The sequence below is a fragment of the Homarus americanus genome, unplaced genomic scaffold (assembly GCF_018991925.1).
Source record: "Homarus americanus isolate GMGI-L3 unplaced genomic scaffold, GMGI_Hamer_2.0 scaffold30768, whole genome shotgun sequence".
Lineage (NCBI taxonomy): Eukaryota > Metazoa > Arthropoda > Malacostraca > Decapoda > Nephropidae > Homarus > Homarus americanus.
The window spans coordinates 373,603-393,631 of record NW_024746690.1 but is presented as its reverse complement, the minus strand read 5'-3'; the positions used below and the strand labels follow the sequence as shown (position 1 = coordinate 393,631).

The 20,029-nt window shown below is 42.5% G+C and overlaps 1 protein-coding gene across 1 annotated transcript in view; it reads right to left on the bottom strand.

Annotated features, from left to right (window-relative positions):
- Positions 1 to 17,496, bottom strand: part of LOC121879420 — a 53,523-nt gene extending 36,027 nt beyond the window's left edge. The window contains exon 1 of the mRNA XM_042386078.1: positions 17,340 to 17,496. Within this exon, the coding sequence (XP_042242012.1) occupies positions 17,340 to 17,403 (64 nt within the window). The 5' untranslated portion in view covers positions 17,404 to 17,496. The remainder of the gene's footprint in view (positions 1 to 17,339) is intronic.
- Positions 17,497 to 20,029: the final 2,533 nt, after the last annotated feature.

Here is a 20,029-nt window from a genome sequence, read left to right as displayed (position 1 = left end):
CCTATATACGTCAATAAACAGACGGATGTGCCCCTCCCTGACAAGAGACCTTCACCCTTAAGACCAGGTAAGTGGGTGATGTCACTTCCTCTCATTTTATGGTATAGTGGACACTCAGACGACCACCATAGTTTTCCCTCCTGTTCTGTGTGTGTGTGTGTGTGTGTGTGTGTGTGTGTGTGTGTGTGTGTGTGCGCCGTTGCTTTCTTTTTACGGGTATTAGCCCACCCGGACACAGGTCACTGTTCCACAACGGGGCCTGGGGGGCGAAAATGTAATAATAATCATAATAATAATTATAATAATTCATATAAGTAAAAATTTGAATACAAAATACAAAAATAAAAATAATAAAATAAAAATGATAACAATATTAATAAAAACACTGCAATGATAATAAAAAATAATAATAATAATATTAATAATAACAATAATAATAGTAAAAAAAAAAAAAAAAAAAAAAGATCAAAAGTGAGAAACAATATATGTATGTTGTGTTGTGTTGTCAATAGTAGGAGAAACAATAGAGACCCTGCAAGTGTGTGTAAATGAGGCAGAAAGTCAGATAATAAGCAACCTGGGACTTGGTCACAATTTTCGTGATGCCATATGGCAGCAGGGTCTACCATTAGACTACACATTATGCTTCCAATATCTTCCCAGGCGGTAGTACCTCCCTGTTTGGTAGCTGTCAAGCTAGTGTAATTTAGTAGTAGTAGTAGTAGTAGTTGTTGTTGTTGTTGTTGAGATGTTGACTGTCCTTCTCTCTCCTTAGGTCTGCATTGCCTTGCCTCAGGGGAACGAGATCTTCGGCACCAAAGCCGACAACAGTTGCAGATATTGACCATGAAGCAACAGTCACTGAATACCGCATAGATCTGTGGCTCAACTAACTCAACACAGCTAGGATGGCTACTTATGTATTAGGATATTTAACTTTAAGGTAATAAAATGGCAGCGAAGTTGTGGCTATTGGGGGAGGCTGGAGGCCACGAGTAAAAATGTAGTAGTAGTAGTGAATTGGATGAATACACCACTGGCTCTTAGAGTACTACACACTATACAAGGCAATGTATAGAAACAATGTGTGTGTGTGTGTGTGTGTGTGTGTGTGTGTGTGTGTGTGTGTGTGTGTTCTTAATGGCAGACAGAACACACCTGAACCTCGTAACTTGTGGTTTCCTCAGGTCCCAATTCTGTATAATCTTCGTAACTTTAATTTCCTCCGTAAGTGAAGACATATGAACGAATCTAATTAAGGTAGAGTCTCAGTGTTATGTCGTCCGCCATCTTTGTATCGTTATGGTATTGGAGTCCCAGTAATATATTGGCCGACATCAGTGCCATGGTTCACCTGATACTACCACAGGTGAACCAAACTACTGCAGTAACCTTTAGCGTCGTGGCCTTGAGACAGTCTCCCTGTTTCGTAACGTGATCTTTAAATGACATCTACGATCTATTTTCGTCTTGCATAACATAGAATAAATCATTAACTTCCTCAACTTTACCGATAACAATTTAACACAGTAACAAATAGTATACTTAAAATAATCTTTCTTAAATAACAGAAGATTTCGTCACTTAAGACAAAAAAAAAATAACGAACTATTATTAAACCTCCAACATATAACGTTATTATTTTTGTCATTCTCATATTACTGTCATGGAGGCAGTATGGCCGGCACTGCACTAGACCACCATCATTTTCCCATCGATAAAGTTAGGTACCCATTCACAGCTGGGTGGACTGTGGTTCCCCGGGCGAGGACCAGCGACCCTTCCGATAGTGTGTGAGACTTTATGAGCTTTATGTGGCCTCAAGGTCAAGTAATTGTTCTCTTTCTCTCCCTCCCTCTCTATGTCTCTCTAGGGGAGTAAGGGAGAGGAAAGATAGTGGAAGGGGAATGGAGGAACGGGAAAGACACAGGGAGAAGCGAGGGAAGGAGGAAGATAGATAATGAGAGGAAGAGGGGAACAGATGGAGGGAGGGAGGGAAAGGGGAAGGAAGGGAGGATGAAGGGGAAAGACAGGTAATAAGAGGGAGGGGGGATGAATGGGAAAGATAGATAATTAATGAGAGGGAAGGAGGGAATAGGGTAGGGAGGGAGTGCAGACTATACGAGGCCTAACATCGCTCCACATGACTTAAAAATCTATAAGGATTGGAAATGTAATCACCGAGTCTGACTTGTCACCACTCCCAGTCCCCAGTCTCTCCACCAGTCACCAATCCCAGTCCCCAGTCTCTCCACCAGTCACCAGTCTCTACACACAGTCACCAATCCCTCCACCAGTCACCAATCCCTCCACCAGTCCCCAGTCTCTCCAGTCCCCAGTCTCTCCACCAATCCTCTCCACCAGTCACCAATCCCTCCACCAGTCACCAATCCCTCCACCAGTCACCAATCCCTCCACCAGTCACCAATCCCTCCACCAGTCACCAATCCCTCCACCAGTCACCAGTCCCTCCACCAGTCACCAATCTTCCTCCGACAATAACATTTACCCATAACGCCACAGCCCAGCCTTAAACACCACGGGGTAAATATATCGCGGATCACCTGAAGTTTAGACACCCCAATGTATTTTACCTCATGATTAAACACCGTAACACTACCCTGGGGTGTTAGGTTAGCTATATAATTCACAATAATTATATAAGATATTTACAATACAAACAAATGAATGTAAAATTATTGGACTACAATGATGAGATTTTCACTTATGTCTTGCTTTATGAATTAATCTTACCCGTCTCACACACACACACACACACACACACACACACACACAGAAAGGACTTAAAAATTATTATTAAATACTGAAGCACATGCGACCCCTGACCATGACTGTTGTTTGATAATCTGACCTTAACTTTCCTTTTAATGATATTTTCCCTAAAAACTTATACAAAAGAAATAATCGGTTACGGGAAACTAGCCACCGGAGGGAAACGAAACTTAGATAAACAGCATAAATGAAGCTTATAATGAAACTTTACTCGGGCAAACTGTCACAAGTTGAGGAAGAGGTTAAACAGACACAAGGGCTTCTGCTACGATGTCTGCTTCAGTAAACACAACAGAATATAAGCAATTGGTATTTTACTGAATGTTGTGAGGCAAGGTAGGGACAGCAGTGGTGTAATCTTGGGCCTTTACAATACGGGTACACGAGAGTATTAATAAGGGAAACAATAATACCAAAAGAGGTGGTCTCCTGTCGATCAACTCCTCCAGTGAAGAACGCCATCCTGATATACTTAATCTTGTTACGTTTGGTGTCGGTCCGGTGGTAATACCTACAGTAAACTTACCAACAAATTCGTGAAGGACTGACAAATATTCTACAACACACAAAAAAAAACGATGCATTACCAAAACAATGAACGGCGACCTTTTAACTGTATATCACCAGTTAGAGTGGTGTGAGAATGGTGCAAACTGATGCCTATAGGTACTTGTAGAACAGAAGCCATAACTCTGGTGAACACAGATGACCAACGCTCATTACCGACCTTAGTCTAAATATTCATGAGACTGTAAACCAAATTTTGCTTTCAGACGTGAGGCGTCAGTCATGTTACTTAACGGGAAATGAAATTGCGGACCGGGGAGGGACATGCAGACAGTCTGACACAAGTGACAGTTTATGCCTGCCTCATGCTCTGTAGATTATAGAGAAATCAATGTCTGTGGTGGTGCATGGTGGTGGTGGTGGTGTTGACGGTGGTGGCGGTGTTGACGGTGGTAAATGATGATGGTGGTGGTGGCAGATGATGGTGTTGACGGTGGTGGCGGTGTTGGTGGTGAATGATGGTGGTGGTGGTGGTGGTGTTGACGGTGGTGGCGGTGTTGGTGGTGTTGACGATGATGAATGATGGTGGTGGCGGTGTTGACGGTGGTGGCGGTGGTGACGGTGGTGGTGGCGGCGGCGGAAGGTGGGGGAAGTTGATAACGATCAGCAAATGAATCACCCTACACTCACACCACTACACACACACACACACACCATTCATACGTGTACCCAACACGCACATGAAAATCACACACGCACGCAAAACTCTCCTTTATCAAACTCTATACATGTGAATTCTATACACCGAAACACATACTTATGTCTCTCCCTGCACTGGATTCACAACACTCCCCCCGCCTCCACTCACACCCCACACAGCCCTTCCCCCATACCACCTAAATACATCCACACCTACACTTTTACCTCTTCCCTCTCCCCCACCAACACACATACACCCTACACCCCGCCATAAACAGGGTGAGAAAGCCTGCAAGCTCAGAATCAATGAAGAAGATACTAGTAGTGTTGAGTTGGCAGGAGGCCTGGGACCTCCACACACACACACATGGTCAAGCTGCCAAAGAGCCAGTCCACAGCCAGGAGGTCATGACCTGGCCTCGAGTGATCAGTACAAGGCTTATACTTAATATTATCTAATCTTTCTTCGGATTCGAGCACTTGACTCAGTGGTTCGAGCATTTGACTCAGTGGTTCGGACATTTGACTCAGTGGTTCGAGCATTTGACTCAGTGATTCGAGCACTTGACTCAGTGATTCGAGCACTTGACTCAGTGATTCGAGCACTTGACTCAGTGGTTCGAACATCTGACTCGGTGGTTCGTTCACAGCCTGTACCACAATCCCCTCCATGCCTCTTCCTAAGCCAAAATTATATGACTAAAAAGGACCCAGGGTAGAAGAAGCTCCCCAACAAGGTGACGCCCCCAAAGTAAGCGTCACATGAACCAACACCAAACACTCAATAAAAAAATCAACAACTCGATCAATATACATGAAATAAAAACCAAATTAACAACAACGCTTGACGACGATGGTTTAACCCTTCAGACCGACGATTAATCCTTTTGAAGTCAATGGCTTAACACTTTGAGGACAATTATTTAACCTTCAAACATGATGATTTAACCCTTAAGGACGATGATTTAACCCTTCAGGACAAAAAAAGGGGTTAAAGAAGAAGTTAACAGAAGTAGGATTTCCTGTACGTAGCAGAAGTAGCAGTAGTAGGGGCAGAAGTAGCAGTAGTAGGGGCAGCAGTAACAGTAGTAAAAAAAAATCGAAACAAAATGCAAATAAAAGCAGTTGCAGCTGTCGGTACACTCACACAAGGAGTACAATACCCGCCATGAAGCCACTATAGCGCCATAAACAACAACAACAACAACTAAATGGAAGCAAACAACAAGACACATCAAAACAGAAGCAAACAACAACAGAAATAACAAAACAGAAGGAAACAACAACATAAATAACAAAACGTCACAAACACCAAAGAAACAACAAAATAAAGTCAAATAACAAAAGAAACAGTAAAATAAAGCCAGACAAAACAACCGTAGCAACAGAAAACTACAAACATAGGCAAACAAGTAAACAGACGGCACGCACACACACAGTAAACAATACATAACTCCGTAGCAGAGCCATTCAATGTGTGTGTGTGTGTGTGTGCGTGTGTGTGTGCGTGTGTTGTGTGTGTGTGTGCGTGTGCGTGTGTTGTGTGTGTGTGTGCGTGTGTGTGTGCCGCTTCCCCTTGTGTTTTATTCTCACAAACCCCTGACCCTGTGACCTCTGACCCCGTGACCAAATGATCCTGTGACCTCTGACCCATTGACTTTGTGCCTCTGACCTATGACCTCTGATCCCGTGACCATGAGACCTCTGACCCCATGACCTTTGACCCCGTGATCCTGTGACCTCTGATCCCGTTACCATGTGACCTCTGACCCTGTGACCTACCTCCGTGACCCTTGACCCAGTGCCTCTGACCCAGTTACCATGACTAAATCTAACCTATCCTAAAGCTAACCTCACAAGGTAGTAGGTAGTAGGCAGCTACCAAACAGGGAGGTACTACCGCCTGGGAAGATACTGGAAGCATAATGTGTTGCCTAATGGTCGACCCTGCTGCCATATGTGACTAACTCCCAGGTTGCTGATCTGACTTTCTGCCTCATTTACACACAATTGCTGGGTCTCAATTGTTTCTCTTACTATTGACAACACAACACAACATACTGAAGCATCGCAGGGATAAAATACAAGCAAAACAAATAAAGATAAACAAGTAAAACAAATAAGGATAAAACAAGGGAGAGAAGGAGAGTTAAGCGCCAAGGGAGAGAGAGGAGTGTCGTGATACAAGTACTGCACAGTCTTAACAAAAAAAGTGGGAATTTTGTGTGTTTGTTTCTCCAGTATCAAGTGTCGTCGTGGTTGGGCTAGGAGGTTGGGCTAGGAGGCTGGGCTAGGAGGTTGGGAGGTTGGGCTAGGAGGTTGGGCTAGGAGGCTGGGCTGGGAGGTTTGAGGCTGGGAGGCTGGGCTGGAGGTGAGGAGGTTGGGCTGGGAGGCTGGCTGGGAGGTTGGGCTGGGAGGCTGGAGGCTGGGAGGCTGCTAGGAGGTTGGAGCTAGGAGGCTGGGCCTGGAGGAGGCTAGGAGGCTGGGCTAGGAGGAGGTTTAGGAGGCTGGCTAGAGCTGGGCTGGGCTAGGAGGTTGGGCTAGGAGGCTGGGCTAGGAGGTTGGGCCTAGGAGGCTGGGCTAGGAGGTTGGGGCTAGGAGGCTGGGCTGGGAGGCTGGAGGCTGGGCCTGGGAGGTTGGGCTAGGAGGCTGGGCTAGGAGGTTGGGCTAGGAGGCTGGAGGCTAGGAGGTTGGGCTAGGAGGCTGGGCTAGGAGGTTGGGCTAGGAGGCTGGGGAGGTTGGGCTAGGAGGTTGGGCTAGGAGGCTGGGCTAGGAGGTTGGGCTTGTTGGCTGCAGGGCTTGTTGGTTATAGGCACAAACTATTAACATAATTATGAAGATTGCTCAACCCTCCCATGTTTCACCACCACCACCACCACCGCCCTATGTATATACTTAATGACCCTTGACAAAGACTTAACATGTGTATATACGTTTAAAATATGACATCATCTAAATATTAAGACACCCAGCCTTTATTCCAGTTGAAGATTAACCACCCTACCCTAACCTAACCTAACCTAACCCTAGGCAGCGTTACAGTGTTTCATTATTCGGTGAAATAAATTGGGATGACTATTACTCAGGTGACCCTTAACTAGTGTACAGTAAAACCTCCATTAACCGGACATGAATTTAACGGGTATACAGTAGTCCGATATATGGAGGTTTCACATCTAAAAAACCCTCGATATAACGCATTCTAGTCTCCCATATAATCTGTTAAAAACAAGTCTCACTGTAACTACATACGTGAACATCCTCAGGGCCAATAAAATGTAACAACTAAGCCTTAACAACACCATTATACTCTCAAATAACAAAGTTTATTCCTATAATTTTCATTTAATTTCCGAAAAAAAAGTGCAACGTGTTGACATAGGTCCCTCTTGCACTGAGGTCCAAATTTAGTTAATGAATATAAAGATTTGAATATTTAAAGTGGGACAATTTCTGAGGTTATGAAGCGTGGGTCAGTCAGGTGTGTTAATGTCATGGGTCAGGTGTGTTCTAATGTCATGGGTCAGGTGTGTTCTAATGTCATGGGTCAGGTGTGTTCTAATGTCATGGGTCAGGTGTGTTCTAATGTCATGGGTCAGGTGTGTTCTAATGTCATGGGTCAGGTGTGTTAATGTCATGGGTCAGGTGTGTTAATGTCATGGGCGAGGTGTGTTCTTGCGTCATGGGTGAGGTGTGTTCTTGCGTCATGGGTTAAGTGTGTTCTTGCATCATGGGTCAGGTGTGTCCTTGCGTCATGGGTCAGTCATTGTCAGTCATCAGTACTGTGTATCACTTGGACTCTGACTCACCGAAACAATGGGTTAGAGAAGAACATAAGGAGTCTGCAATAGGCCGGTTGGCCTGTGTATGGCAACTCTTCTCTAGAGTTACTACCACTCTCTATCATCCATGAACCTATCTAGCCTCCTTTTAAAACTTTCCAGCGTTCCAGCACTTACTACAAAGTTGCTAAGCTTGTTCCACTCGTCCACCACCCTATTTGTGAACCAGCTCCTTTCCATCTCCCTCCTAAACCTAAATTTATCCAACTTAAATCCGTTGCTACGAATCCTATCCTGCTCGGATATTTTAAGAACTTTATCTATATCGCCTTTATTGATTCCTTTCACCCACTTAAATACTTCTATAATATCTCTCCGCACTCTTCGTCTTTCTAGGGAATGCAAGTTTAGTTTCTTTAAACTATCTTGATATGGAAGGTTTCTAAGTCCCGGAATCATTTTCGTCTTCTTCGCTGCACCGACTCTAGTGAATTGATAACCATTCTATAATAAGGGCACCAGAACTGAACAGCATAATCGAGGTGTGGCCTGACTAGCGCAAGATATAGTTGCAATATGACCTCCGCACTCTTATTACTTACACTTCTAGATATAAAACCTAATACTCTGTTTGCCTTATTTCGAACATTAACGTACTGTTTTCTAGGCCGTAAGTCCGGGCTTACAAATACCCCTAAGTATCTTTCACAAGTCGACTTCTCTAGGTTGATGTTGTTAAGGCTGTATACATTAACAGTATATGTTCTTCCAATATTAAGTACGCTTCACTTGCTGGTGTTGAATTTCATTTGCTATATTTCTGACCACTCCTGCAATTTATTTAAATCCTACTGTAGTACATTTGCATCCTACCCTGAATTAATCTGCCGCCCTATTTTGGTGTCATCCTTAAACTTGCTTATGCCACTGCTGATCCCAGTATCTAGATCGTTTATGTAGATTATGAACAAGAGTGGGCCCAGTACTGACCCCTGGGGAACCCCACTGGTTAAACAGCCCCACTCAGATTTAACACCATCTAAGCTGACCCTCTGTGTTCTATTGGTGAGCCATGATTTTATCCAATTTAAGACTTTCCCCTCGATACCATGAGCCTTAACTTTTCTCAGAAGCCTCTGATGCAGTTCTCTGTCAAATGTTTTGCCAAAGTCAAAGCAAATAACATCGTAATTTTCGTCATTATTTACTACCTCGAAGACTTTCCTAAAAAACTTCAGCAGATTTGTTACACAAGATTTTCCCTTTGTAAACCCATGTTGTGAGTCGTAGATTAATTTGTTTTTCTCTAAATGCGATTGGATGCTATTTGCTATAATTGATTCAAGAAGTTTCCCCACTGCTGACGTCAAACTAATCGGCCGATAATTTGACGCCGATGCTCTGTCTTCCTTTTTGAATATGGGTACTGTATGTACAGTATATTATGACATATCTCTTATCCAGTAAATAGAACCTACGAGACTCTCCAGGTGTTTGTGTTCGCTCCTGTAGATAGAACTTGATAACCAGAACACGTACAGGTACTACATTTGCCTGTTTCCACAAGTCTGGCACAACTCCCGTGTTCAATGATTTTAAAAATAAATTTACGAGGGGTCCGCTAATCTGTTCCTTACACTCTTTCAAAACCAAACCAAACCTCAAAAGCATAATCGTATAACCGAGGCACAATTTCATGGAACTATATTTAGCTCAATGGCTAAATTCACCACAACTTTCACAATAATTAAAAAATGCAAATGTGTTTGTGCATGTCTGTGTGTATTAATATGTGATACAGTGTATAAGTGTAAGTGTGTGTGTGTGTGTGTGTGTGTGTGTGTGTCGTTGAATCTGAGTTTGTACAGGAGGTAAATGGGTGTACATGTACAATCAAAGACAAAAGTGGTGTCACGGTTTTGTCCGAAGATTAAATATAACTCGTGAAACATTATGAGAGCCTCCTACCACACGGCAGAGCGCACCAAAAGTTTTAGACCTTCGGCAGATGTTTTCACCAAATTTCACGACACGACTTTTGTCTTCCATTGTATCAGAACGATTACGAACGGGAATGCATGTCTTTGTGTGTGTACTTCCAGGAACATTTGAGTACTTGTACGTTTGCGTCTGGGTAAAACTTGTACCCATACGCAAACACACACATATAAATCATAATCAAACAGGTTAATTCTGGTAAAAGTAGGTTAGGTTAGGTTAGGTTAGGTTTAGTTAAGTTAAGTTAGGTTGCTATGCAGGAGAGGAGGAGGGGCAACAAAAGGGTGGAGGATAGGCAGCAGAAGGGGCAGGAGGAGTGGCAGGAGGTTATGCTAACAAACTTCAAGGATATGAGTGTGAATGGCGGTGTTTATAAAGTTAAGGCGTTACCCTACCCTCCCTCCCTCCCTCACCTCTCCCTCACCTACCCTCTCCCTCCCTCACTCCTGCACCCTTCTTCCCTTCCTCGCCCTTAACACAGATAATTACGCTTGTTTTTGTTTTGTGTTTTTTAAAATTTTTACGACTGCGTAAAACCTCCTCCATATATTTATTATTACGCAACTATTAACTACTGTATATGTCCTTACGGGTCATTGCCTAGTCATGTCTCTCCGATGCACCTTTCTGAACACGAGGACTACCGGTATATATAGGGCTGGTGGGCGGTTAGTGTGGCGATATCATGTTAAACGATCGGTTGAGTTCCGAGTCTTGGCTTGTTCGTCACACCCGATTATGGAGCCATCAGATTTGCCCCCGAGGGGGCTAGTTTATTGGGCACCCCCTTACATCCTGTGCAAGGTGGAGCCATCGTGACGTTACCAGTGATTATACAGTAGTTCGTCGACCTGACAACTGATGTGCATAATTAATGATATTTTAAAATTTGATTTCGCTGTTTCTTTGGAGCAGTGTTGAAACAAACAATATTAATAAATATGAAAGCTTTGTCTGAAACGCTGCCAATGCTAGGGGTCCATTATTAAAGCTACGTGTTAACTGATAATTACTCATCACTGTGCAATACTGCAGTTAGTTACGATGAATGTACGATTTGTTGAACAAAACGTAACTTGTAATGATAAACGTATAATGATAATCTAATAGCGACTATTACCGTATACACAGCTACCCATTTTGCAATACAGTGTCGCATTAGTGAAGATAGTGAATTAACCCCCTGGGTCTCTCTGTGCTGAATAAAATCGTCTGGCGCCAGCTAAATTAAATATTAAAAGTGGCGTCCAGAAGTAATGGTGTTAACAGACCTTAAGCAAAACGTGGCGAGAAAATTAATTCGTTCCAGTAAGTGTGACTCACTGTCACTCTGTGTTGACCATATTCAGTAAACCAGGAAATATAATGTGTGAAACAATCTGCAAGAGGTGCCCAGCAGGAGGTGCCCAGCAGGAGGTGCCCAGCAGGAGGTGCCCAGCAGGAGGTGCCCAGCAGTAAGTGGTCTGGTATGTGTGTATAGACAAATTCACAACTAAGACTAACTTGGGCGTCCGTGATGTTCCTGGCTCCTGTAGCTCTGAATCCGATCAAAATAGACAGGTCATTTAGGCATGATGCTCCTAGTTATACAAATACTAGTAATACAAGGATGGTGTCCTACGGATATCCACCTCTCTCTAATTTACCATTAAATTTAAGGTTAATACCAGAATCCTCCTTTTGAGTTTTCTGTTTTTACTGAAAATTCGATAGGTTTTACGTCATTATTAAAATTTAACTTAACGCCAGCAGAGCAGAAACATGTGAGGGCATCAAGACCTCCGCAAGAAGGCCAGTAAAAATCATATACACCTTCCACTCTTATTAAAACAAAAAATACGTTGCTCAGCCAGCTCCACAAGAACCTGGCTAGAGGTCTTCACCCCTTCCTTGGAACAACGGCTACTGCAAAAATAAACTTATTTTTAACTAAATGAAAAAGACTTGAGCTAGAACCTAATCACGCAAGATGTAAGTTCAAATATAATCATTATACCCTCAGCATATCTGGTTGAGCCCGGATACTGTTAATCTCTTACTTTCCTTCAATTTTCCTCCCTTTTTTTTACTTTGACCCTAAACCAGTCCCCCCCCCAAATTGCCACCAAAGTACTTCCAATCCTAATCCCGGCCCTCCCACTCAAGCAATAGCCCTCTACCTTATCTACAGACGTCAAGTCAATACAAGGAGACCAAGGTAAGTTATGACTCTTCCTGACACCATAGCCCAAGGCCATCTACGTTGGGCCTGGGCACCCTCACAGAACTGCCTCATTCTTACCAACTTCATAGACAATGAATCCACAGTACTGTAGTTCGAAAACTTTAACTCTCGGGTCCTTCAGCTTTCCGGGCCTCTGGATAACAGTACCTCTACACTCCCCGATGCTTGGGCCTTCTGTCATGGCCATGGGCATTATTGTATGAATTAATGTTATATTCTAAATACTGTAGTGTTAAAATTCGTTTGTTGATTTTCTTAGTAATAATTTTTTCCTGTACACCTGCTGGAGGGAAGGTGACGGGTGGACGTAGAAAATTTAATCTGATGTTACAGACGACCTTGTTTCATCACTTACATACAACTAAGACCACATTGTTAAGTAACTATCATTCTCATCAACATTAGGTCATAAAGTTTTCTCTCTTGTTTTTTACTACAAACTAGAATACTTTTGTTGCATTAGTCTTTTTTTTCATAATAGACAACAACTTGATTTTCGTCTGTTCCGTACAGTCAACAGCCTAGTTACATTATTCTTGCCCTTAAACAGAACAATTGTATCGTTTTATCTTTATTCTCGTCCACCAGTCAACACACTCGTTCCTCAGTCCGTCCACCAGTCAACACACTCGTTCCTCAGTCCGCACCGACGCTCCAACAGTTCGAAACAAAACCTCCTCATTAGGCTACGGATGGTCGCTTGGACTGGTCATAAATAACGGTCAGTCAGCCTTACACCGTCAGCCTTGGAACTCTGTTGCATAATCAATATTGGTGTTACCGGCTGCAGGGGTCATCACGCTGGCACCAGGCACGCCAACACTACTACTTCACCACCAACCATTCTGGCAGGGAGTCAAACTGGTCCCGAGAGCCATAATAATATAACGTTCCTGCCAAGCTATCCGAAGTCCTTTTCTTTTTAGCCTCTCAGCTACTGTGTTACTTCGAAAAGTAACATTTTATTAAAATTAATCTCTTTTAGATTAGAAAATTAACCTATTGTAGATTAAAAAGTAACCCATTTTAGCTTCGAAAGGTAACTTATTTCAACTTCAAAAAGTGACCTATTTTAATAGCCAGCAGTACTGCATGTCTATTCAAAATACCAGGACCTTATTATTTTACTGAGGAAGTATAGTAACTACCGAACACGCGATGTAATTTTAATGGTCAATTGTACTTGTTGTAGAGAACAAATCTTTTTATTGTTAATTGTTTATCCTAGGAAATAGGGTTGGTTAAGAAGGCAGGGTGGTTAGAAGGCAGGGTGGTTAGAAGGCAGGGTGGTTAAGAAGGCAGGGTGGTTAAGAAGCAGGGTGGTTGGAAGTAGGTTAAGCAGGTGTGGTTAAGAAGGGTTAAGAAGGCAGGGTGGTGTTAGAAGGAGGGTGGTTAAGAAGGCAGGGCGTAATAGTAAGAGGGTGGTTGGCTAGTCAGAGGTTAATAAGGCAGGTTAAGAAGGCAGGTGGTTAAGAAGGCAGGGGTGGTTAAGAGGCAGGGTGGTTAAGAATGTACAAGAGGGTGGTTAAGAAGGCAGGGTGGTTAAGAAGGCAGGCGGTTAAGAATATAGGGTGGTTAAGAATGCAGGGTGGTTAGTTAGGGTAATAAAGTCAAGGGTGGTTAAGAATGCAGGTGTATGGGCAAGAAGAGGGTGGTTAATAAGGCAGGGTGGTTGCTAGTCACAGGGTGGTTGGTTAATGCAGGGTGGTTATAGCAGCTATGGGTGGTTAAGAGTTACAGGGTGGTTAAGAAGGCAGGGTGGTTAGAAGGCAGGTATAGTTGCAGATAATACAGGGTGGTTAATAGTCACAGGGTTACAAATGTTAGGTGGTTAAGAATAAGGTGCATAATAATGTTATAAGTGTCAAGAATAAGAGGGTATAATAATGCTATAAGCATATGGTTAAGATAATAAGGTGGATAAGAATGCTAGGGTGGTTAAGAAGGCAGTTTAATAGTCATAAGAAATAATAGGTATAAGAGTTAAGAGGCATGGTGGTAGTAGAATGTGTTGGGTGGTTGAAGAATACAGGGTGGTTAAGAATACAGGGTGGTTAATAATGTTATAGGGTGGAGTTAGTAACAGGGTGGTTAAGAAGGTTGTAGTTAAGGCATAAGTAGTTAGGTCACAGGGTGGTTAAAAAGGCAGGGAGTTAGAGGCAGTGGGCTAAGAAGGAGGGTGGTTAAGAAGAGCAGGGGTGGATAAAGAAGGCAGGGTGGTTAATAATGTAGGGTAGGTTAAGAAGAAGGGTGGTTAAAAGGCAGGGTAGTTAATGTTATAAGTGGTTAAGAATATTTAAGAAGGCAGGGTAGTTAAGAAGGCAGATGGTTATAGGCAGGGTGAGTTAAGAAGGTAAGTAGTTAAGAATGCAGGATGGTTAGAAGGCAGGAGTAAGGAAGAGCAGGGTAGTTAAGAAGGCAGGGTGGTTAAGAAGGCAGGTAAGAAGGCAGGGTGGTTAAGAAGGCAGGGTGGTTAAGAAGGCAGGGTATAAGAAGGCAGGTAGTTAAGAAGGCAGGGGTAGTTAAGAAGGCAGGTGGTTAAGAAGGCAGGTGGTTAAGAAGGCAGGGGTGGTTAAGAAGGCAGGGTGGTATGAAGGCAGGTGGTTAAGAAGGCAAGGTGGTTAAGAAGGCAGGGTGGTTAAGAAGGCAAGGTGGTAAGAAGGCAGGGTAGTTAAGAAGGCAGGATGGTTAAGAGGCAGGGTAGCTGTAGGCAGGTGGTTAAGAAGGCAGGGTAGTTAAGGAGTGGAAAAGAGTAGTTAATTTAGTAAGTAAATGTACCGTAATCGGTAACTATAGTACTAACGGAAAGCAGTTTGTCAACCACCTCGTAGTTCAGTCTAGCAGCCTGACTATCGTAATCTAGTCTAGCAGCCTGCCTATCTCAATATAGTCTAGGATCCTAAATATCTATCGTGACTAACTTAATCCCCGAATTCCTCTTGTCTATTTACCTATAGTATTCTAATCTCGTAGCCTGGCTCCTTGTAGCCTATCCTGTAACTCAGCGTAGCAGTCTGGCTTCCATTAATTCACTGTAACCGAGTTAAAAGTCAGCCTCTCTTCCTATTATTCACACAATCCTAGTATCAAATAGTACAGTAGCCTGACCTCCTATTGTCTAAGAGTGCAGTAACCTCACTTCCTGTAACCTTATAGTACAGTAGCCTGACTTTCCTTGGGTTTTATGTAAGCTGTAGAAATCTAGTCTACTAAGTTGATTGCCATGTTAGCCTGACTACCCATAAGCCTGATCAACTAGAGCAATAACCTATACGTAACTTTACACCCCCATAACCACACCTCACCCATCACCACACCTCACCCATCACCACACCTCACCCATCACCACACCCCACCCATCACCACACCTCACCCCATCACCACACCCATCACCACCATCTCATCGTCATCACCACACCCCACCCATCACCACACCTCACCCATCACCACACCCCACCCATCACCACACCCATCACCACACCCACCCATCACCACACCTCACCCACCACACACCCATCACCACACCTCACCCAGCATCCACACACCTCACCCATCACCACACCACACCCATCACCACACTCCCCACCCATCACTCACACCCATCACCACACCTCACCCCATCACCACACCCATCACTCACCATCTCATCGTCATAACCACACCTCACCCATCACCACACCTCACCCATCACCACACCTCACCCATCACCTCACCCATCACCACACCCATCACCACACCTCACCCATCACCACACCCATCACCACACCTCACCCATCACCACACCCATCACCACACCTCACCCATCACCACACCCATCCCCACACCCCACCCATCACCACACCCATCACCACCATCTCATCGTCATCACCACGTCTTCCTAAGTCAACCTTCCGTATATACTGCACAAACTTTACACCACAACACCCTAACCTCTTGTCCCAGCATGATCCAGTGTAGTGTTTTAAAATGGTACAGCACTCTGATTCTAGTATAATCTATATTAATATGAGTATATTGATTATGTATTATTATCATAACTATTTTCCACCCCATTAATTGTTCTCAGGTATACAGTAATGGTATATATATTTTTTTTTTACTAAATAGGCGTTACCTTATGGGGTTTGGTCTACTCGATTTCTCCGGTATAATGAACTAGCTCATCTTAAACCTAGTATATGATTCTTAAAATACTATTATAACACAAATATTATATAAAAGCTTGGGAGTAGTGCATGAGACATAAGAATAATTACGATAGTCTAACCCCACCCTGCTGAGAAGGATGAAACCTGACTGCACCTTTAAGCTTGCAAAAAAATACAGCAAATTCTAACAAGAAACATTTACCAGGTTCTGAAGAAAATATGGTAATAACATCAGACCAAATAAAGAAATATTACATGAATGGTGTTAAGACGATGTAATATACTTTGAAACTATAACACAACGCAAAGTGTTTAAAAGTTAAGGAGTTGGGGGCAACACTGGCGCCAACTACGCCCATCCCACTTTTTGTCAAGTGTTAAATTTCCTCATTCACACGCACTGCCATTGTCAACACTTAGGTCATTATGGTACATGCAGTGTGTGTGTTTAAATATATTTGTTGGTAATTTAAATAACAAAAATATACTTGTGTATGATGCCATGTTAATGAGTGATTGACTGGTTCAACAGCTCTGGGGTTATTTAATTTATGTATGTTATTTCTGGTACTGTATTACGACGCGCCTGACAGGGTTCAGCCACACACTACACGACACCAGTTAGTCATAACGATGATGAAATTATTTAGCTACTAAACTGGGATTTCATTTTTTAATGGGTCAAGGCTGTATGTAATTACCTAACATGACTTGAACTGTGTGTTACATAACAACATAAGAGCACAGGACAGCCGTGTGCAGTGTGTACTACCACTGTTAGGCACAGCTCCCCTGCATACTCGGTCACTACTCCAATAGGCAATTTACCACTGTTGTCACGACTCGCCTCGCTAACTCATAACACAAAATGGACTGACTCGCCCACTTAAAGATACAGAAGGCAACATTAGATTACAGATATGTCTCGAACACGGTCTCGGGGTAACAGTATTTTCGCTTTAAACACCTGCACATTCATACCTATGCATTCTTAACGATACGGACCATCACCTGAACCCATTCACTCCAGAGCTTCCTTCTACGATACACAAAGTAATGCGTTCTTAATTTATTTCTACATTTAATCATGAAGGATCTTCTGACGCCAATCTTAGTTTACCTATTTAATACACATCGTCACACAACCTTCTAACTACATGTTATCAAAAGTCAAGGCCCATAGCTTACCTTGTCGGACGAACACACCCAGGAGGGTTATCAGGACTGCAGAACCGACGATATACTTATTCATTTTTATCTGTTTGTAAATTTCTGAATAGGAACCCAACAACCACTGTGCACAGCGCGTCCTACAACCTCTCTCTGCACCAACTCCTTCACAGATCGATAAAACACCGGCTCGTGTGCAGCCTCTGCAGCGCCACTCTTCCTCATCATTATATGATTTCTTGCTTTTAAATCTCTATCATTTTACTTTATTTGTATCCCACTAGTACACAAAAGTTATTTTGAAAAATGTAAAATTATTATTAACAACATCTAAAGAGTGAAGAAATAAACACAAAGTTTCTGCTAGGATGCATGGTCGTGGTGCGCGCGCAGGGTTCGTCACCGGCAGAAGACCTGAGCCTAGAAGTTGACCTCACAGCTGATAGGTTTCACTAAGGAATCCTGTGTTGATTTCGCTAATCTTCTAAATATACACTACATCGTTAGTGTTTTTAATTGCCTCAAGAATAGGTGATGATTAATCCTTACTGATTGGGATCCACGCAAATGTGAACTTAAGACAAATGTGTTAATTGATGGCCTCTTCATTTCTTATAATTTTTATGTTTTTTTAACACATTTATATTCTAGAATAACTACGAAATATACGATTACTTACTGATATATACTGTAGCTGTAGTATTGGGAGAAGCGTGTTTAACATAGGTACTATCAGTGCAACGCATGACTCAGCATCTCATATTGTGGGCTCCCTAAGTACTTATATAATACAAGGAATCATCGAAATGATAAAATTTGAGTGTGTTGTGTTCTTGTGTTTTGTTCAATACAGTGAAAACTAAAGGTGGTGTGCAGCAGTGAGTCCGGACGCGCGGTACGTATACACTGAAGTATTTATTGATTTTATAAAGAATTACAGCATGAACTAATTTACGGACGGCCGGGCTCCCTGTGACAACCGTACCGAATAGTTTGAAGTCTTAACAACGCCTCTGGTAAAACTATACAACTAATATTGGATAGCGTGGGATTTCTTTCAGTACTAGGTCGAGTTAAGAAACTATTCGTTCTCTTCTTCACATTATCATCACAGAAAACATGGATATCGTATAGAGTATTGGCACGAAACTTAACTTGTGAACATATTATCGGAATGATCATAAAACTTCAATGCTGATTTCGTATGTAAGACAAAGATGTTTAGAAACTGACTTGTGACTGTTGTTTGGTGAGCAGTGGTTAAAAGGTGGGGTCCAGGGTGTGGGGGTGTGGTTAAAAAGTGGGGTCCAAGGTGTGGGGGTGTGGTTAAAAGGTGGGGTCCAGGGTGTAGGGGTGTTGTTAAAAGGTGGGGGTCCAGGGTGTGGTTGGTGGGGTCCAGGGTGTGGGGGGTGTGGTTAAAGGGTGGGGGTCCAGGGTGTGGGGGTTGGTTCTGAGGGGTCCCAGGGTGGGGTCCAGAGTGTGGTTGTGGTTAAAGGGTGGAGTTCAGGGTGTGGGGTGGGGGTTAAAGGGTGGGGTCCAGGGTGTGGGGGTGTGGTTAAAAGGTGGGGTCAAGGGTGTGGGGGTGTGGTTAAAGGGTGGGGTCCAGAGTGTGTAGATGTGACTTTTTTATATATTTTACGTTAGTTATGACTAATTACCGTATTCCCATAATCGACTTATAAAATGAATTACAAAAATTTCACGAAAGAAAAGTTTAATACTGTTTATATATCCTGCACTTGTACGTTGACACGCGTCTCTCTTATCTCCTACAGGGGGGCACGACGATTTTAGACCTGAGTATGTGGGATATATGTGTGGGGAGATACTGTGTTGTCAAGTGTTGTGTGAAGGGTCCTTTATGTAGGCCAATAACTATGTTGATTATACGGTGTTTACGTCTGAAACCCACACAGTGTAGTTTTATTACTCAAAAGCCTTGTTAAAAAATAAATCCCAAAGTAGTTATATTTTCCAATAGTTATGGGAAATCCTGGGTAAATTTTTCTTCGCAGTTCATTACTTCAATAAAAAAATTACGTGAAATTTCTCACCGTTTATAATTCTTATTTATAGAAAAATTAACCTATTTTTTCAATGTTGATAATTTTTAATTGCAGAAAATTTCTAAAATAAATCTCTTAAAGTTTAAACTCGTAGAACATAAAAGCAAACCATTTTCTGTAAACTAAACTTCCAACAAGCGAATATATTATTATTCAACGCATCTATGAACAGCTGCCAAGGTCAGGCCACCTGGACCTCAATATCACAATAACACAAACGATTTCCAAGCTCGTGTGTACTGGGGTTAAATATAGAACATTTCACCTTTTTGTCGCTGGGTGAAGCAATACGTTGTTAAGGGTAATGTTCACACTATAAAGGCTTAAATTACTAGTAAGTTCTTAAGACTATGAAAACAAAGGATTAAATTACTAGTAAGTTACTGAAGACTATGTTTACAGTTTAAGGCTTAAGTAGTAGTAAACATTTTCTCTACTTAAGGAGAACTTAGGCAAACATTTCTGCCTATTTAAAGAGATTTCTGTGAGAAGCAAATCTCTACGAAAGCCAAGAATTGGCATTCGACTCTCTTAATTCTAATTCAACTTAGACGAATTACATAAAACTATGACAAACGACTTTTTTATTTAGAATATTGACAAACAAGTCTCTTTACTTACACAAAACCATGACAAACAATC